At 43.7% G+C, this 21,230-nt stretch overlaps 1 protein-coding gene across 4 annotated transcripts in view; it reads left to right on the top strand.

The window, feature by feature from the left end:
• NDRG2 (NDRG family member 2) overlaps positions 1–21,230 on the top strand; it is a 56,683-nt gene that overhangs the window by 31,001 nt on the left and 4,452 nt on the right. For 2 of the 4 annotated variants that reach the window (XM_033923880.1, XM_033923881.1), the window contains exons 4-16: positions 653–758; positions 1,757–1,877; positions 3,169–3,231; positions 4,922–4,982; positions 5,300–5,386; positions 5,725–5,781; positions 8,438–8,541; positions 10,814–10,858; positions 14,850–14,901; positions 15,681–15,728; positions 17,781–17,816; positions 18,951–19,002; positions 19,952–19,990. In XM_033923880.1, coding sequence (XP_033779771.1) covers positions 653–758; positions 1,757–1,877; positions 3,169–3,231; positions 4,922–4,982; positions 5,300–5,386; positions 5,725–5,781; positions 8,438–8,541; positions 10,814–10,858; positions 14,850–14,901; positions 15,681–15,728; positions 17,781–17,816; positions 18,951–19,002; positions 19,952–19,990 — 871 coding nt within the window. The remainder of the gene's footprint in view (positions 1–652; positions 759–1,756; positions 1,878–3,168; positions 3,232–4,921; positions 4,983–5,299; positions 5,387–5,724; positions 5,782–8,437; positions 8,542–10,813; positions 10,859–14,849; positions 14,902–15,680; positions 15,729–17,780; positions 17,817–18,950; positions 19,003–19,951; positions 19,991–21,230) is intronic. The other 2 variants (XM_033923884.1, XM_033923882.1) reach the window with 2 other exon arrangements.

Raw genomic sequence — 21,230 nt, 5'->3', positions numbered from 1 at the left:
GTGCCCAGGGCAGACCGCCCCTCCCCCTTACTACGCCACTGAGACCACCAAAACCTGTCGCTTCTTTCTCTATAACATCACCAAAGTCCAATCCTTCCTCTCTGAGCTTATTACCGAAACCCTTATCCATACCCTCATCACCTCTCGCCTAGACTTTTGCAACCTGCTTCTCTCGGGCCTCCCACATAACCATCTCTCTCCCCTCAATCCATTCAGAATGCTGCTGCCAGAGTCGCTACCCTCACATCACCCCTCTCCTCAAGTCGCTTCATTGGATCCACATCCACTTCCACATACAGTTCAAAGTACTGCTATTTATTTCTATAGCGCTATCAGACGCACGCAGCGCTGCCCAGAGTCACAAAGAAGGAGAAAACAGTCCCTGCTCGAAAGATCTTACAATCTAAACAGGCAAGACAGACAAACAGGATGTCATGGATACAATTGGCGGGTTCTTTACTCATCCTTTGTTACCATATGTCTTTCTCTGATCTGTATATCAAATATGTAATAAACTTGGAAACTTAGACTCGCTCTTACAAGAAGTTGACTCGAAAATGTATGATTGTCCTCAATCTCTGGAAATACAGTTTCCTATGTTCTCTCTTGCTCCGTCACCTGACATCAGTTCTTTCTCTTTGTTTTTCCACAGAAACACTCTATAGAGACACCCTATGGAGTGGCCCAGGTCACAATCCATGGAACTCCGAAACCCAAACGTCCAGCCATCGTAACTTTCCATGACGTGGGGCTGAACCGTGAGTGAACCGTGGAGTCCTCTAAATCTCCCCAGATCCACAAAGCTCCTTTGCTTTTATCTAATCTTAGAAGCATTTATCCTGTTTCGGGAAATGTTCTAGAAGACCCTCAGTACAAATAACCAGCTAGGCCCCAGGCTGAGATCTGGGAGGTGTTTGAAGCATCGGGAGAGTAGAGGTTGCTTGGAGACCCTCATGCATCCCCTTTCCCAAACATACCTAATCCCAAATCTACCCCTAACCCCAGAGCACCTTCTTATATCCTAGACCCCAAGATCCAAACTCATAAATCCTAAACTTTTAATCCAAAAGTTCCTTCGCTTATCCTAAACCCTGGGATCCAAACATTCTCCTCTTTCGCCTACTCTAATTCTAGGAACCTAGTGCAACACCCATTACATAAGAACATAAGATTTGCCATACTTGGACAAAGCAAAGGTCCATTAAGCCCAGCGTTTTGTTTTCAGCAGTAGCCAAGCCAGGTCCCAAGGACCTGGCAGAAACCCAAATAGGAAAATTCCAGAGCTGAGATTGTGATGTCATAATGCCTCATTCCACCAATGCTTAAGAGCCAAACTCATCAGTGATGTCAGAATGGCTTGATTGTCCTCTATTTGGCTCACATAAGAACATAAGAGTTGCCAGCTAGATCCAAAATAGTCAAACAGATTTTATGCTGCTTCTCCTAGGAATAAGCAGCGAGTTTCCCCAAGCCATCTCAATAATGGCCTATGGACTTCTCTTTTAGGAAATGATCCAAACCTTTTTTAAACACTGCTAAACTAACTGATTTCACCACATTCCTAAAGTGCTTCTTCACCTTTCCCTAACCATAACCCTCAAGCTCCTTCACCTATCCTTAACCTCAACTCTCCTCCCCTATTTCCTACAGCTGCCCTGTCCATCCTCGCTGAGCACTTCTGTTCCATTTCTTGTTCCATGTAGCAGCTGCTGGGAGTGGTGGGCATATTATGAAAGTTTCTTCTTTGATTTTGCAGACAAGACGTGCTTTGAAACTCTGTTCAACTACGAAGACATGTATGAAATCGTGAAGAACTTTGTGGTTTGTCACATCGATGCCCCTGGGCAGGAGGAAGGGGCAGCTGCATTCCCTGCAGGGTAAGGAGGATGCATTAACCCTAACCCTGAGGGTTACCTGAAGATCTCTGAGCTCCTGTTGGGGAAGAGTGTGGTGCAGTGGTTAAAGTTACAGTCTGATCACCCTGAGGTGAATTCAAACCCACGCTTCTCCTTGGGACCATGAGCAAGTCACTTAATCTGTTGTCTCAGGTACATTAGATAGATTATGAGCCCACCAGGACAGACAGGGAAAAATGTTTGAATAGGTAAGAGCACAACGGACAATATGCTACACGACCTACTCCTATTGGAGCAATGGTCTAGGACCTGGCAACTGAATTTCAATGCCAAAAAATGCAAAGTCCATGCAAGACTTACACCCTAAATGGCGAGATCCTAGCAAGGACTGTTGCGGAACAGGATTTAGGGGTAATCATCAGTGAAGACATGAAGACTGCCAATCAAGTGGAGCGGGCTTCATCTAAGGCTAGGCAGATCATAGGAGTTTCGTCAGCCGTAAGCCTGAAGTCATTATGCCGTTGTATAGATCCATGGTGAGGCCCCATCTGGAGTACTGCATACAATTCTGGAGGCCTCATTACCGCAAGGATGTACTGAGACTTGAGTCAGTCCAGCGGATGGCCACCCGGATGGTCTCGGGACTCAAGGATCTCCCGTACGAGGAACGGCTGGATAAATTATGCCTATACTCACTCGAGGAACGCAGAGAGAGGGGAGACATGATCGAGACGTTCAAATACCTCACGGGCCATATCGAGGTAGAAGAGGATATCTTCTTTTTCAAAGGTCCGACGGCGACAAGAGGACATCCATGGAGAATCAGGGGCGGTAAATTGCACGGCGACACCAGGAAATACTTTTTCACCGAAAGAGTGGTTGATCGCTGGAATACACTTCCACTTCAGGTGATCGAAGCAAGCAGCGTGCCTGATTTTAAGAAGAAATGGGATCGTCACGTGGGATCTCTACACAGAGTTAAATAGAGGAGGGTCATTAGGGTGGGCAGACTAGATGGGCCGCGGCCCTTATCTGCCATCTTTTTTATGTTTCTATCTGAATAAATTCATGTAAACCATTCTGAGCTCCCCAGGGAGAACAGTATAGAAAATTGAATGAATAAATAAATAATGCTACAGAGGATCCATCATATCCTACTCTGTCCTAGCCCTTGTGTATATTTCTTAGAGATTTTTCTTCCTGTAACCCATAGCCACTCCTTCCCCCCCAAAGGATTCTATAGGGGTCTGTTATGTTCTGATTGAAAGTCAATTTTAATGTCTGTCTCTCTCTCCGTGTTTCTCTCTTGTAGATATCAATACGCATCCTTGGATCAGCTGGCTGAGATGATCACTTGTGTCCTCCAGTATTTAAAGTAAGTCAGTAAAACTTGCACTGAGCAATAATTTTATGCTATATAACTTGGTGCTGAGAACACAGAGCCATGATACGTGGAGATATTAGAGCGGTGGAGTGGCCTATTGGAGCTGCCTCACCACCATGAGATTATGAGTTTGATTCCCACTGCAGCTCCTTGGGACTCTAAGCAAATCACTTAACACTTCATGGCCTCAGGTACAAAATAAATACCTGTCTAAAATATGTAAACAGCTTTGATAGTGGCCATACAGAAAAATCAGTATATCAAGTCCTTTTCCCTTTACAATCATCATTGTGACATCATTGATGAGGCTGACTCTTATTGGTGGAATGAGGCATTATGACATCACAATCTCAGCTCTGGTTAACAGAGACTGAAACTCTTCACACTAGGGGGGGGGGGGAGTTAGCAACATAGGCCACTGGGAGTGGAGGAGTGGCCTAGTGGTTAGAGCAGCTGCCTCCGCACCGTGAGGTTGTGAGTTTGATTCCCATTACAGCTCCTTGTGACTCTGGGCAAGTCACCTAACACTTCATTTCCCCAGGTACAAAATAAGTTCCTGTCTAAATATGTAAACAGCTTTGATCGTAACCACACAGAAAAAGCAGCCATCCATTTACCTTTAGTTCTGAGTCCACTACTGACACCAACTCTAACTAAAACTCTTCATACTAAGGGGAGAAAATAGCAACATAGAGCCAATTTCCAATCCCATCGCTTCCAACATTATCTTCAGAATCCTGTCACCTTATTGAGTCCACACTTTGAATGCAAGCTGTTTAGTAATATGGATTGACAAGGGGACAAAAGTTGTCCCCCAACCCCCAAATCTCTGTCCCTGCAGACTCTGCCCTCATTTGCACAAACCATGAACACTTGTGATTTTATATTTAAATCTTTTTATTACAGTCTAAAAAGGGACAATATTCTGTACAATTGTTTATAAATCACAAAGAGAGCCTTCCATTTCTATCTGGTTTTGATACAACATTCCCATAGATTCAGATGACGATGTTTTTTGCATCATCTGGGAAGGTAATTGGATTGTGTTTCAGACATGGGTGTAGAACTGTGTAGTGGATGAACAGGAAAATAAGAATCTCTGTTAAATATTGGACATGTTCCTTGATGCCAGCAATGATAGATGAAATCTGTTGCAGTAACAGTAAGACGCTTGAGCAGCTGGGCACATGATGGAAGATCATTGCAGATGGCAGACAAGACGCGTATCAATATGTAAAAACCTAACCCATCTTAGACAACTGGTAACTGAATTCAATGATCAGAAAAAAACAAAGTGCAGAAGTTTTGAACATTGAATTCAGTTACCAGTTGTCTAAGATGGGTTAAGATTTTACATATTGATACTAGTCTCAAGTTTTTAGAGAATAACACAGGGACAAACTGTCCCCACAGGCTCTGTCCCCATCCTCGCCCCTTTCTCCGCAGGCTCTGTTCCCATCCCTGCGGGCTCTGTTCCCGTCCCCATCCTGCGGGTGCCCTTCCCCATGTCAGCACTTGTTCTGCCATCCATTTGCACCCCCTAACTAGCAGTTACTGGTTACAGGGTGCAAATAAGAAGGCGTTTTAACCCATCAGTCTCTTCCTTCAGCCTGCAGGAGACCATATATTTATGTGGGTGGTGTTCTCAGCTCTGAACTTTTCTTCTCTTCTGTCTCCACAGTTTTGGTAGTATCATTGGAATTGGTGTTGGAGCTGGGGCTTACGTTCTAGCCCGTTATACGGTGAGTCCAGTCCACCTGCTGGAACACTTTATTTTTCTGGACTCTCCTAAAAAAGAAGTCCATAGGCCATTATTGAGATGGCTTGGGGTAATCCACCGCTTATGCTTAGGATAAGCGGCATAAAATCTGTTTTACTACTGGGATATAGTTAGGTACTTGGGACCTGGGTTGGCCACTGCTGGTAACAGGATACTGGACTTCATGGACCTTATGGATATTCTTAGGTTCTCTGTTTTCTTCCATTCTTACCTCCTTCATTGTGGTCTTAACCTCAAGATTATTTAGCCAGTTTTTCTCTTTGCTTTGTTGTTCTACAGCTCAATCACCCAGATTCGGTGGAAGGTCTGGTGCTGGTCAACATTGACCCCAATGCCAAGGGATGGATGGACTGGGCAGCTCATAAGGTAAATGAGAAGGACTGGTGGGGACACAGATTCTCTGTAGGAATGAACTCTGAACTCCAGCATAGAATAAGGGTCACTCAATCTAGTCCTCAGGACATACCAAGCCAGTCTGGTTTTCAAGGTATCCATAAATTGCATTCACTGCCTCCACTGTATGCAAATTCATCTCATGCATATTCATTGTGGATATCCTGAAAATATGACTGGCTAGGTGCCCTCGAGACCCTATCGCAAAGGGATGATGTCATCACTTGCCTCTCCTGATCCTCCCAAGAGGGTGTAGAAATAGAAAGGGATGTTGAAGACATGGAATAAGATCCCCTGTTTTTCTCTCTCAGCTCACAGGTCTTACTTCCTCACCTTCGGAGATGATTTTGGCACATCTCTTCAGCTCAGTGAGTCTTGGTGGGAGAGGGTGCATGTGGATGGTCCAGGGAAGATGACTCTGTGGAGATGAGTTTCAATGGGGGTGGGAATGTATGTTCAGGGTTGTGTGACAGCCAGTGACGTGTAGTCAGGGAATTCGCCCCATCCCTTAAAGGCCCTGAGGGCACTGCTCTGAATTTGATTGGTTGAGCAGGCAATAGACAGAAGCTGCTCAGCTAATCAGATTCAGATCAGTACTGTCAGGGCCTTCAGGGAGTTTGCAGAATCCTCAGCCCAAGAGCACTACTTTTTATCCCAGGACAAGCAGGCAGCATATTCTTAACGTATGGGTGATGTCACCGACGGAGCCCCGGTACGGACACTTTTAACTAGAAAGTTCTAGTTGACCGCACCGCGCATGCGTGGGTGCCTTCCCGCTCGACGGAGGAGAGCGTGGTCCCCAGTTAAGATAAGCCAGCTAAGAAGCCAACCCGGGGAGGAGGGTGGGTCCTAAGAATATCTGCCTGCTGTCCCTGGATAACACCTGTTACGGTAAGTAACTGTGCTTTATCCCAGGACAAGCAGGCAGCATATTCTTAACGTATGGGTGACCTCCAAGCTAACAGAGGGGGAGGAGGGATGGTTGGCCATTAGGAAAATAAATTTTGTAACACAGATTGGCCGAAGAGTCCATCCCGTCTGGAGAAGGCATCCAGACAGTAGTGAGTAGTGAACGTGTGAACTGAGGACCAAGTAGCAGCCTTGCAGATTTCCTCGATGGGCGTGGAACGGAGGAAAGCTACGGAAGCAGCCATAGCTCTGACTCTGTGGTTAACGTCGAGGTCGGAAACTCTCATCCAGGCCAGACGTCTCATGGCAACCGCCATGGCCGAAGCTCGAGAGGTGAGCTCGAAAGAATCATAAATAGAGCGCACCATGAATTTGCGGAGTTGGAGCAGATTGGAAATGTGTTGTTGGAAAAGAGGGACCTTACGTTCAGGAAGATACTTTTGTAATGAAGAGAGTTGTTGAACCAGATGCTTCATGTAGAAGGAGAAGTGAAAGGTGTAATTATTGGCTCTGTTTGCAAGCATTGAATTTTGATGAAGGCGCTTGCCAAATTTATCCATCGTTTTGCCCTCTCTGCCAGCATAAATACTGGATCCCTGGGTTTTTTCAAGGTGGATTCGACAAGAAGAGATTCATGGGGTAGTTGGGGTTTGTCAAACCCCGGGATAGGGATGACCCTGTAGAGACTATCCAGTTTTCTAGGGGCCCCCGGTACCGAGAGAGGGTTCTCCCAATTCTTGTAGAAAGTTTCCCGTAAGATGTCGTGGACGGGTAACTTTAGAAATTCTTTGGGGGGTGACGTCACCCATACGTTAAGAATATCTGCCTGCTGTCCCTGGATAACACCTGTTACGGTAAGTAACTGTGCTTTTTGGGGTTTACATGAGCAGGCTGCTAATCAACAAAACAAACTGCATCAAGCAGAAAGTATGAAACCAAATTTAGAGGGCAAGATGTCAATTTCTCATGTTAGGATTGGTGCAACGATGCTGTCTGTGGCAGGTACTAAGCTTTGGAATACATTGCCTGGAATTTTTGCGATACTGTGCTGGGAGGATGAATTTTAAGAAAATGCTAAAAACTCAATTGTTTAACGCATTCCTGTGTTAGTTCTTTTCTTTTTTATGAGAGCTGTTTGCAATTGTGTCTGCATGTAGTGTGTAGCCTGTTATGATTGTAATTAGAGAATGACACGGTGACAAAATTCATCACCGTTCCCGTCCCCGGAAACCATCTTAATGTCATTCTTTAAAGAGAGAGGGAAGAATCAGAGTATGAATGGCCACAACCACTGACCCAAAAGCTTTGCTTTGAAGAATGCTGGTGTAGAAGGACTGAGGTTGAAATAGACACTAGAAAATGACATGGGATTATTTCCCGCGGTTATCTGCGGGGACGGGGACGGTGATGAATTTTGTCACCGTGTCATTCTCTAATTGTAATCTTTGTAAACCGTATATGGTATCTAAATTTTGAAATAAATAATAAAATAAAAAAGCAGGGCTGTAGAGCTGGGGATTCACTGAATCCCCTGAAGACCCTCACCACATGCTACTGGTGACAAAAGAAGACGATGCTTATAGAATGGAGTGTATGTATCGTCAGGCATCACATGATTGCTTATCTTGTAGGGACGAGCTTATGAATGGTCTGGGGTGCCAGTTGGAGGAGAAGCTTGTGGAGAGGGGAGTGGGTAAACAGTTGACGGATGATTGAAAGAAGAGAGATTTAAGAGCGAGCAGTGGTGTGTGAATGGCTCAATGATGTAGTGTGTTTCTGACTGTATTTGTGTGACTGTCTCAGTATGCATGTGGCCCTATAATTGTGGGTCTCTTTATCACTGGATATGAGTATGGATGTATCCTTTTGTCTGTTTGTGTCCAGTCACATGTCTGCCCCTTAAACGTAAGGTTACCATATGGCTCCAGAAAAAGGAGGACGGATTGAGACATCCGGATTTTACTTCTGCTGAAAGTAAGGAGGATGGATTGAGACATCTTGGTTTCACTTGCATTGAAAGCAATAGAAGTAAAACCTGAATGTCTTGATCCGTCCTCCTTTTTCTGGAGCCCTGTGGTAACCCTGCATAAATAAGTTCTGCTTTCTTTTCCCCAGGAAGAAATTTCTAACAACACCGAAACAGTGAGGCAATACAAGGAGAGCCTGGCCAACTCGAACATCCTTGGCAACCACCAACTGTACTTCAACAGCTACAACAAGTAGGAAATGGAGGACCTTTGCTATCGGTGTTATAATGGGAGGAATCTTGTAGACATGATCTTGAGGGGATCCATTTGTCTAAAGGGGTACCACAGTTTGGTGAAAAGCTGTAGCAGAGGGCTACACCATGTTGTAATGACCAAAATCTTTAAAGATTTTACAATGTAATTCAATGAGGAGAGGCTTTACTATGGAGTTACTATAGCACATACTTTTGAAGAGAAACTTTACTAGCGGGTTACTATAACATTACTTATTAAGGGTTATCATTTGTACAAGAGCTTAATTTATTTAAAAATATTTATATATCACCTTCTCAAATCCAGAGCAGTGTACAGAATAAAAATACAAGGCAGTTAAAGGGAAAGAAACTGTACTATGAGGTTACTATAACATGTACATTTAGAGAAGAACTTAATTAGAGGGTTACTGTAGAATGGGTAATTGAAGTTTCAAGTTTGAAGTTTATTGACTTTTAATATACCGACCATGAACAAGTATTTGGCCGGTTTACAATAAAATATTTAAAATAGAGGTTAAGATAATAAATATTTAGAGAAAATAATAAAGGTGTACATTAAGGACATTAACTGGACGGACTTGGAAGTGAGGGTAAGAGGGAAGGGAGGGGAAAGTTACATAATTAGAAGAAAAAAGGAAAAAATGGGGAGAGAAAAAAAAAAAGGGGGGGTTGGAGATAGAGAGGGGGATAGGATAAAACGTAGGGTGGGGTCGCTTCATAGAAGCGGTTGGGTGAGTAAGAAAGAGAAGCTCTAAGGGCAGGTGAAAGCATCACGAAATAAAAAAAGTCTTCAGGCTTATCTTGAATTTATCGAGTTGTTGTTCGAATCAAAGTTGATGTGGCAGAGCGGTCCACAATGTTGGGGCGACTACTGCAAAATTTGTTTTCCTAGTATAAAATAAGTCTTTTATAGAGGGAATTGAAAGGAGTTTCTGATCTGCTGATCTCAGTGTGCATGTTGGGCATTGAGGAATGAGAAGCCTATCAAGATATGAAGGCTGGTGAGAGAGTTTTATTATAAAAGTCAGCAGGATAGTTTTATAAGTAATACGATGTATGACAGGAAGCCAAGAGGGGTAACATGGTCGTATTTACCTATTTTGTGTATGAGTTTTATTGCCGTATTTTGGATTAATTGTAAGCGTCGGATTTCTTTTTGGAGGAATCTGCTGTAAAGAGAATTACAGTAATCGAGGTGGGAGATAACTAGGGAATGAACCAGAATTTTGATTGCATCTGTATCTAGAATAGAAGTTAGAGAACGAATAAGGCGAAGTTTAAAAAAGCAGATTTTTACTACCGAACTGATGTGATCGTGGAAAGTAAGGTCCTTATCGATGATAACTCCCAGTAGTTTTATTTTTGTTTCAATTTTTATAGGAGTGGATTTGATGAAGATCTTTCCTGATAAAGACTCACTGTTTTTAATAGGAAGTAGAAGGCCGCAGGATTTATCGACGTTGAGGGAGAGTTTGTTTATGTAAAGCCAATCATTTATTGCGTCTAATTTATTGTTGATATCTTTTATTTCTGAGATATTTGAGGTATTGACAGGGTGAAGTAATTGTATGTCATCCGCATAGGCAAAGATAGTGAATCCAATTGACTGTGCTAGTGTAAGAAGAGGTGACAGAAAGATGTTGAATAACAGTGGGGATAGAATAGAACCCTGCGGGACACCGTAGGTTTGTGGTATAGATAAGGATGTTTCATTCTTTACGTTAATGTGGATTTTTGTGCCTTTTTCTAACGGCTATAGTTTAAGATTAGAGATTAATGTAGGATTACTATGTTCTGTTTCAGTTGGGAAAAGTGTTACGTCTGTTACTGTTGTACCATTTAATGGAAATGTTACTACATGGTTACTAGTACATGCTTTGATGGGAAGAAGCATTACTATATGGTTAGTGGGAATTACTACAGGGTTAGTGGGATATGTTTTAATCTAGATGATTGGTCAGTGCAGGTTCCCTGGTACATTGGAAACATTACTACAGGGTTACTATAATTAGTTTAAAATGACTACAGAGTTACTCTAGAATGTTTTAATCATCTATGACATAGAATAAAACCTCAGGTGAAAGATACTGTGTTCTCTCTCTACCATTTTGAAACTGAGGAGAACAGACTATGTGTAATAGTGAATTCTCAGCCCCCGGTGGGGGTGGGTATAGGCAATAATCACTCTTTCACATTGTTCTAATCTAACGTTCTCTTTCTCTTTCTCTTTCCCTCTCCTTTTCCTTTAGCCGTCGTGACCTGAACCTTGAACGTGGAGGAGATGTTACCCTGAAGTGAGTCTTTCTTTTAATACCGAGCTCCTTACAGAAACAGTCCTCTATTCATTAAACCAGCATGCTTCAGTGTCCAGCATCACAGTGCCAACCTCTCATGATTCGGGGTGTCCTTTCCCCCACTGCTTTTCTATTTAGTTACTGCAGAGTAGCAATGGAAAAAGGAAGCTCGGAATGTGTTCTCTGCTGGAATAGAATGGCCCCTTTGAGTTGCCACCTCTCTGTGTCTCATCTTTGTGATTCCCAGCTCTATTCATCAAGCTACTGCAGGCTATGGGACTGTCAAGTTGCAACAAGTAAGCTACAACTCTCCAGAAACCAACCAGCTCAGTGCTGGCAGTAAGAATATAAGAGCTGCCATACTGGGACAGACCAAAGGTCCATCAAGCCCAGTATCCTAGTTCCAACCGTGGCCAACCCAGGTCCCAAGTGCCAGGCAGAAACCCGAAGAGTAGCAGCATTCCAGAGCTGAGATTGTGATGTCAAAATGCCTCATTCCACCAATGCCTAAGAGCCAACCTCAGCAGTGATGTCACAATGGCTTCATTATCCTATACTTGGCAAACATAAGAATTGACGTACTGGGACAGACCGAAGGCCCATCAAGACCAGTATCCTGTTTTCAACAGTGGCCAACCCAGGTCACAAATACCTGGCAAGATCCCAAGGAGTATAACAGATTTTATTCTGCTTATCCTAGCAATAAGCAGTGGATTTCCCCAAGCCATCTCAATAATGGCTCTATGTTAGCCGGCTTAAAAAGAACTGGATTTCCAGAGCTGGAGCCCGCACAGTTCCCATCTTTGAATATCCGGAAATAGCACTGTCGGCAGTGAGTAAAATGCTCTCCACCGACCCCTAAATAAACCTATGTTGTAAGGCATATGGGGACAGACTTAAAGATCTCAATCTGGAGGAGAGGTGGGAGAGGGGAGATATGATAGAGACGTTTAAATACCTACGTGGCATAAATGCGCCTGAGGCATAAATTGAAAGGAAGCTCCAGAATGAAAGGGTATAGGATGAAGTTAAAACATGATAGGCTCAGGAGTAATCTAAGAAAATACCTTTTTACAGAAAGGGTGGTAGATGCGTGGAATAGTCTCCTGGTAGAGGTGGTGGAGTCAAAGACTGTCTGAATTCAAGAAAACACGGGGCAGGCACGTGGGATCTCTTAGGGAGAGGAGGAGATAGTGGATGCTGCGAATGGGCCGACTGGATGGGCCATATAACCTTTCTCCACCATCATGTTTCTACACCATAAAGCTCTATGACCTCACAATGCAGGTGTAAAGTACCTAAGCAGAGGAGATAGTGAATGACACGGATGGGCAGACTGAATGGGTCATTTAGCCATTTTCTACCATTATGTGTCTGTTTCTATGTAACCTAAAGGGCATGATATTCAGCTGGTCATGTTATGCCCAGAAATTCAATGCTGGGCCATATTCAGGCTCCGGTATTAAATTTCCAGTTGTCTGGAGCCGGTTAAGTGTGATTTCCATAGCGTCCCTTCAGACTGGCATAGATAGATATGTGCACTCCGACCAGCAGGTGGAAACAGAATAACTAAACTGTGATTCCAGGCTATAAACCTGCTGCGTTGTCCCTGAACTTGCCAGTTTTTCTCAGTGTCCAGCGGGTGATGAATATGTCTGTGTAGTCCCTGTCATGGCTATGTGAATCACATAAAGATAGGACTGACTTTTATGTGGTCCTGATTATGCAGTTATATAGCTGGTTACGTGCTAGCAACTCTTAATCAGCCAAGTATCAGCTGTAAGAGCCCTAGCCACTTTAGTCTCTCCTCATAGGGAAGTCATCCCATCTCTTTTATCATTTTCATCGCCCTTCTCTGTACCTTTTCTAATTCCATTAGTGTGAAATTAGCTATCTTGGGGATGCTCTCCCCAAGATAGCTAATTTCACACTAACGGAATTAGAAAAGGTACAGAGAAGGGCGATGAAAATGATAAAAGAGATGGGATGACTTCCCTACGAGGAGAGGCTAAAGTGGCTAGGGCTCTTCAGCTTGGAGAAGAGACAGCTTAGGGGGGATATTGATAGAGGTCTATAAAATAATGAGTGAAGTGGAATGGGTAGATGTGAATTGCTTGTTCACTCTTTCCAAAAATACTAGGAGTAGGGGACATGTGAAGAAGCTACTAAGTAGTAGATTTAAAACAAACCGGAGAAAATATTTCTTCACACAACGTGTAGTTAAACTCTGGTATTCATTGCCGGAGAATGTGGTGAAATCAGTTAGCTTAGCGGGGTTTAAAAAAAAGGTTTGGATAATTACCTAAAAGAGAAGTTCCTAGGCTGTTATTGAGATGGCTTGGGGAAATCCACTGCTTATTTCTTGTATAAGCAGCATAAAATCTGTTTTACCACTTGGGATCTAGCTAGGTACTTGGGACCTGGGTTGGCCACTGTTGGAAACAGGATACTGGGCTTGATGGGCCTTTGGTGTGTCTCAGTATGGCAATTCTTATGTTCTTATGAAGGGAGTGACTTGCAATCAGATGGCTGGACATGTTGAAAACAACCTTGAGGATGATGCTGGAGGACCTTTCTGGACTAGCACAAAATCGATCTCTTTTTAGATCTGTAATCGTCAAGTCGCTAGGTCTCAAACACGATTCGAAGAGAAGGAAAAGAAAAGTAACTTTGATAAGGAGTGATATTTTACGAGCGGAAAAGCTTTTCTGACTGGAAGCTAGGATATGTATGGAATAGCAGTGTGGAATAGGAATAATGAGCTATTATTACCGTATTTTTCACTCTATAAGATGCACCTACATGTAGAGGAGGAAAACCCAAGAAAAAAAAAATTCAGAACCAAACGGTGTACCCTGTCCCCCCTCTGGTGGTCTTGTGGTAGGCCGGGACAGGGTATAGGGCACAAGGCAGGTCTAGTGGTAGGCAGGTAGATTCGTGCTCCTTCTCCACTCCCGGAATGGCGAGTCCCACGAGAACTGATGGAAGCCATTCAGGGAGTGGCACGGGGCCAAGCAGGAGGGCGAAAAGCTTGTGCCTACCTTGTGCGCCATTCTGAAGCAAGAGATGAAAACTCGGAGGCAGCCGTCCAGCGAGAGAAGGGCAGGAGTGCAGAAAGCTCCTGCCAATACAGCGCTGGACCGCCAGAATATTAAAAAAGGTACTGGGGGAGGGTGGAATTTGCTCCATAAGATGCACCTACATTTCCACCCACTTTTTGGGGGGAAAAAGTGCATCTTATGGAGTGAAACATACGGTATTTCTGCATTTAGAATAAATCCAGGGACTGACAATTCAAACGGATTTAACTGGGCAGGTGAATCTCCTGGCTGGTTAAACCCCGCTGAGCTGGCCATCCAGCCATCCACCAATATTCAACAACACATAAGCAGGAAGTGTCACTAAATATTGCCTGTGACCACACATGCACGATCCGGTTAGTGCCCAGGTGGCTTGGGCAGAGCCAGATTAGCAGGAATATTAGGTTCGCTAACTAGTTTAAGTTAGCAGATAAACTTAGGACAGCAAAAGACTGTATTACTTTATCCACCAAGCGTCTGAAAATTGGCTGGTGCCCAGTTAATTTTTGGGTGATTACATTTAAACCTGGATAATCTGTGGTGGAGCCCAGACACAGCCCAGCAATGAATATCTGGGTTGAATTCAGCCCACAGCTGTCGGCGGCTTAAAAACCACCAACCGCTGCAGGCTGAACATTCAGCCCTCAGGTTCTCTCAAGAGAAAAAAATAGTGTTTTGATAATATCTCAAATCACAAAACAAAATATTAATAAGAAACACCATCATAAGCCTAAGGATCCAATCTCAAGGAACAAAATAGCTTTGATAAAGAAAAAGCCATGTGGTCTGTTCTGCTCTTTGTTACTGCAGAGTGGCAGTGGAAGAGGAAGCTCAGTAGGTTCTCTGCTGCAGTGATGTTAAGTATCCCATCCCAAAGATCTGAGTATGATTTTTGTTCCTTTTCTCCCCAGGTGCCCTGTGATGCTCGTGGTAGGAGATCAAGCTCCCCATGAGGACGCTGTGGTAGGTTGAAGGATCTTTTTTTTCTTTAGTATCTCATATGTGCCTCTCATCCATATACATACTCCCTTTCCTATATGTTAACCCTATGGATTTCTCTCTGGCGTAGTGAGAGTGAAAGGTACCCGGGGCAGTGGTGTCCCTCCCCTACCCCCCCTCCCACCTCAACATGCTCCTTCCCCACCCCTCCTGCCGTGCAAGGGCCGCTTAGCAGCAACTCCCAAGCTGCTGTCGCACCTGGGTTGGCCCTTCCTCTGATGTCACTTCCTATACATGGGTCCAGGAAGTGACATCAGAGGAAGAGCCGACAACAGCAGAGGAACATCAGAGGAACTGGCACAACAGCAGTTTGGGAGGTTCTGTTCGCACCAGGAACGTTACAGAGGTATGGAGGAAGGGAAGCGGCATGCACGTGTGGCAGTGGGGGGATGGGCAAGGAAGAAGCGGGGGTGGGTGAGGAGAGGAGGGGGGTGCCTCTCCCCCCATTACTACACCACTGGTTTCTCTTTTTAGTTACCCTTTCACCACAGGGAAGGGGGTACAGGGTTTTTCAGCAATATCTAAATTCATGCCCTTAATACCTCTGAAACCCTGGATTTTCCTCTGATTCCATCAGTAGCTGTAACATAGATGTCTGGGGCTACCTCCTCTCTTTCAGAAGAAACTATCGAATCCCTTTTATGTTTTCTTCCTTCCCCCACCCCCTCCTTCTGATTTGGGTCAACTGTTTGCGTAAAGCATGCTCTCTCTTCATCTGTCTGTGTCCGTTTTTCACTGTCCAGGTAGAATGCAATGCCAAACTGGACCCCACCCAGACCTCCTTCCTCAAGGTGAGTGGAACTGGCTGATGGAGGGTCCAGATCCGTCAGGTCTGTACAAGATCTATCATAATAAATAACACCTCATTAAAAATCCAGACGCATCAATAAAATGCAGTATTTGCCTATATGGGAGTGCATGTAAAAATATTCTGGGCCCGATTTTTTTTACTCCATCAAAAATTGTAAAGACTAGAGGACACTCGATGAAGTTATAGGGAGATACTTTTAAAACCAATAGGAGGCAATATTTTTTCACTTGGAGAACAGTTAATCTCTGGAACGTGTTGCCAGAAGATGTAGTAAGAGCAGTTAACATAGCTGGGTTTAAAAAAAATTTTGGACAAGTTCCTGGAAGAAAAGTCCATAAGCTTCTATTGAGACAGACATGGTGAAGCCACTGCTTGCCCTGGGATCGGTAGCATGGAATGTTACTACTATTTGGTTTTTCTGGATTGGCCACTTGGAGACAGGATACTGGGGTAGATGGACCATTGGTCTGACCCGTATGATTATTGTTATATTCTTATGATGATAAAAAAAAGTTTAGCTGGGCAGAAGAGGCTCCCGCCTGGTTAAGCGGCAGGAGAGTCCAGGGACAGAACGTGGGTAGATAGATCTTGAACTTAACCAATTAGTGGGGATATCAGGTCTACTAAACAGCTAAGTAAGTGGAAGTAAAGTTAAGCAGCAAAACATCTGTGATGACTTTAACGGTTCATAGACAAAATCGCGCGAGACAACGGCGCACCGACAACTGAGCACAGACAACTGAGCGCCGAAGAAAAGCACTATTTTAAAGGGTTCCGACGGGGGGTGTTGGTGGGGAACCCCCCTATTTTACTTAACAGACATCGCGCTGGCGTTGTGGGGGATTTGGGGGGTTGTAACCCCCCTCATTATACTTGAGACCAAACTTTTTGCCTGTTTTTTAGGGAAAAAGTTCAGTTTTAAGTATAATGTGGGGGGTTACAACCCCCCAAACCCCCCACAACGCCAGCGCAATGTCTGTTAAGTAAAGTGCGGGAGTTCCCCCACACACACCCCCGTCGGAGCTCTTTAAAATAGTGCTTTTCTTCGACGCGCCGTCAACCTTGCGCTCAGTTGTCTGCGCGCCGTTGTCTCGCGCGATTTAGTCCCGTCACCGACTTTAACCACTGAGCTAACCAAGACCGGTCTGAATCAGCTAGTGCTCGGTTAACTTCCAGGCACTTTCACATACCCAGATATTCAGTGCCGGAGGTGGGTTGAATATCCACTCCATTGACTTTGCCCTGATTCTATAAAAGTGTCTATTAAATGTTAAAAATGTTTCTTGATGCCAGCAACGATGGATAAATCTGTTGTAGTAGCAGTAATGATGGAAGGATGCTGCAGATGGTAAGAGTCTGATCAGCAGACAAGATTCTTGCTGCCACATCAAAGGCAGAGAAGACACAAACGATGTCATTTAACAGTATAGAAACATAGAAAGATGACGGCAGAAAAGGGCTACAGCCCATCAAGTCTGCCCACTCTACTGACCCACCCCATTAAGTCTGAGTGCTAATGACCTAGTTCCTTAACTCGACCCTCGTAGGGATCCCACATGGATGTCCCATTTATTCTTAAAGTCGAGCACGCTGGTGGCCTTGATCACCTGCATCGGAAATTTGTTCCAGTGATCTACCACCCTTTCAGTAGTTCATTGAAATCCAACAGCAGCTTCTGCAGGTTTGTTTAATCATTGAATTCAGTTGCCAGTTGTCTGATATGTGTTACGGTTTTACATATTGATATTAGTGTCAAGTTTTTAGAGAATGACACGGGGACAAAGTTTGTTCCTGTCCTGAAGCTACCCATCCCTGTGTCATTCTCTAGTCCTAGGTCAGTGTGTTCTGACCTAAATTATAAGCCCCCTTCTTTATCATGCTCTGGTGCACTTTTTGGGATTTTTGGTCATCAAGGTCAACTCAAGGGTAAAGGGATTCCAAATAAAGCAGCTAGGAATCCGGCTCCTTTGGGATTTCATACGTCGGTATATTGTTTTATCTTATACTGATTTATTTGGCTTTTGTTTTCCAGATGGCAGACTCAGGGGGACAACCTCAGATTACCCAGGTGAGTTTCAGCATTCATGGTGGATGCTGCGAGATGGCATGTGACATGGATGTGAGGGGCAGTGCCCCTAAGACAATTGCCAGGAGACGGTGTGCGTTTTTAGGGGGTTTTTTTAAATGCACTTTTCGTTATTTTTGGTTTTTTAGTGTGCTTTTAGTTATTTTATGGGCATTCCTATAACATTTACCTGTCGTTGACATACACGTGTCTTGCATATTCTGTAATGCAAGGAAGATGTACACAGTGGGTGGAACATGAGTGGGCTTTTACCTATGCACATAACTTACAGAATACAGTACTCCCCCGAAATTCACGGGGATTCCATTCCAGGAACCTCTGTGAATTTTGAAAAGCCGCAAATGCGGTTTTTCGCCTGTCAAAAGGCAGGGGAGGCAGGAGAGGGTAGCTAGAGAGGAAGGAGAGGGCAGCTGGAGCGTCCGGCAGATGAAGAAAATCACTCGCGGTCTGCTCCGACTGCCTCTACCTGTAGTAAAGTCGGGTTAAACCAATCAGGAGCTGCTTTGACACGCAGCTCCTGATTAGTGTAGCACGACTTTACTACAGGAAGGGGCGGTCGGAGCAGACTGCGAATTTGCGGGTCTGCGATTTGCGAATTCGCGGGGGAACTCTGTACATTGTTACATTTAGGTTCCTCAACTTATGCCGGCTCTGTGAATGGTGTAATTAGACCTGCTAGAATTTTCTAGTGGAATCTAGGCACCCAGGTTCCATCTAGAATAGGATTTCTTTTTTTTATTATTATAATTTTGAATACATTACAATATCCAATAATTCCAAAGGAAAAATCACACAAAACAATACATAATCAAATCATACATACATAATTCCTTTTAAGCCCACATTAATGGTGAGAACATGTTACTATTTCTAATCAAATAAATTCAAGAAAACTAAAGGACAATAATTCTCGGTGTGTACCAAACAACCTTGAATCATTTCCTTTGGAATTATTGGATATTGTAATGTATTCAAAATTATAATATTAAAAAAAAAAAGCATAGGTTTTCACCACATAGCCTCAAGACTTCTAAATGGAGGTGCCCACTTAGACATTAATACTAATAATCATAAAGGCAGCGATTCCTAACTGGTCTTTCCTTCTGGTCTGTGCAGCCCGGCAAGCTGACAGAGGCCTTCAAGTATTTTGTCCAGGGAATGGGCTACAGTAAGTATGACCTGACCCCCGTATTCCTCTTCCCAGTCTCACAAGTTTAATAGTCCTCACTAGAGAATGACACGGGGACAAATTTTTCCCCGTTTCCTCAGGAACTCATTTTCCTGTCCCATCCCCACGAGTTCTTTTCCTGTTTGTGCCTCATTCCTGTAAGCTCCGCCCTCATCTGCACAAGCCTCAAACAGGCTTGTGCAGTTAAAGCAGAGCTTACAGGAATGGGGCAGGAACAGGATGTGGAAATTGAGTTCCTGTGGGGATGGGGACAGAGGGGAGAGATCCTTCCATTCTTTCTTACCACTTGGAGCGAACGGACTACCTAAGGTCGTCTGCAGCTCGTCTGTTTCCCTTCTTGTTAATGCCATGCGAGGTTGAGGCAATGTGTACAACTCAGGATATGAGTCATGTGTACAAGTGTGTGTACCATTTCTCTATATTTGTGGGTATAGATATGGTATATGCACTGTCTTCAGTCTCTTGTTTTCCCCTAGATTCTTAAATTTAGTTCCTGAGACTCATAGCCAGGCCTTTTCTCTTTTTCCCAGATAACCAATTTCTAAGATAGCTGTGTAAATCCAGTTCATGAATATTAATCACAATATCCTGTCAGTCTGATTTATTTGGGAGCCCTTAGGACTGTACAAGTCAATTATTGCTAAAGTAGGATCTAACTCTGGTGGCTCTCTGGCAGTGTCCCTGTCTCCTTGAGATGACTTTATTACCCAGTGTCTATCACACCGCATAGTGATGGCACCAGTAGGGGAAGTTACAACCAGTGGGGAAGAGGAAAGGGAAGTATCTTCAAGAACCTTCTAGTAACCTCCAATGCAAAATCAGAACTTTCTTTCAACCCTGTCTAAACCTGTGGACTTTCTAGATGTCCGTTTAAATCCCTGTCTTCTCTCTTTTTTTTTATTCTCTCATTTTTTCCTTCCTAATTTAGTTCCTCACGTGCTGGACAAGAAGCGTAGTCTGGGGTCAGGTAGCTTTTCAAGTGTTCTGTCAGCTCCTCACACGCTTCAAGACCACTCCATGCACGTGTAACCCCCTTCCTTCTCCTCCTCTTCCTCTTCCTCCATTCGCTATCCACAATCTTCTTTGCTGTCTGTGAAATAAAATTAAAAAAACGTATCCCAAGAACCGGGAAAACCGGAAACCTTGGTGCTGATGGTTTATAATTCTGTGTCAAGAAAAAAGAGGGGATGTCAGGGTCATGAAAACAAGGTATAAAAACTTGGAGATTGTGAAAGAAAAGTATATTTCAAACAGGATGAAAGTGATTGCAAAAAATGATTTTCTAGAAAAAGTGATGTCGCAACCCATCTTGAAAAGCATGGGGAATGGTGTCTTGAAGTATAATGGGTGTGAATGTAATACCATATGTATATTTTCGAGCCCATGTAATTGAAATGGTAGAATATTTTCATCCCGAGCAAGAAATCCTATACATTGGCTGTTGTGTGTTGGTTCATGGGGGCTGCGGCTTTGTTCCTATTGTGAATTATATTGCTATTAAGAAACATTTGTTCTAATAAACTTATATGGAAATGGACTGAAATCTACAAATAAGTTAATTCTGCAGGTTTGTGACTAACCCTTTTTTTTCTGTAAAATTATTGTTTGCAAATCAGTTTACTCATTTGAATTCCTATATTTTTCACTTGCTCCATGTTTTTATAGCTTGGTTCCCCCTTCTATTTTCTCATGGTGTATTAATTGTTTGAGATAACTGTTTGCTCCTTAAGTTCTGTTGGTTCATCCCATGTAGGACTGTGTTTTCAGAAGTCACACCAACTGACTGTCCCCTCTCCCACTTAAACCAGTCCCCACTGAAGATCAGGATCGTTCATCTTTATGCCCAAATGAGTTGCTGTTCACCTGTCACTTCCTACCGCATGGCATGACCCCTTGAATCAGTTCACCTGTGGCTGAATTCCCCACCCCTTCCTCCACCCAAAACCCCACTATCATTTTTGTATTGAAATGTTTGAGTAGTTTCATTTCTGGCAGACAATGGTTCTGATGAGGACATCACTATTTCTTTGGCGGGGAATAGTGTAAGTCTCTTCTCTTTTGTCTGCCATGTTTACTTCCCAATGGCAAAGACAACAATTTCCTCCCCCAAAATATTTGAGGCATATGCTGTGGAAAGCCCTATCCTTCCCACAGAGAAATTTTGTATTTCATTTTAACTCCAAATGTTTAATAATGTCATGCTTAGT

The sequence above is a fragment of the Geotrypetes seraphini genome, chromosome 16 (assembly GCF_902459505.1).
Source record: "Geotrypetes seraphini chromosome 16, aGeoSer1.1, whole genome shotgun sequence".
NCBI lineage: Eukaryota > Metazoa > Chordata > Amphibia > Gymnophiona > Dermophiidae > Geotrypetes > Geotrypetes seraphini.
The sequence above is the reverse complement of the archived record's forward strand: the minus strand, read 5'-3'. Positions and strand labels throughout refer to the sequence as shown.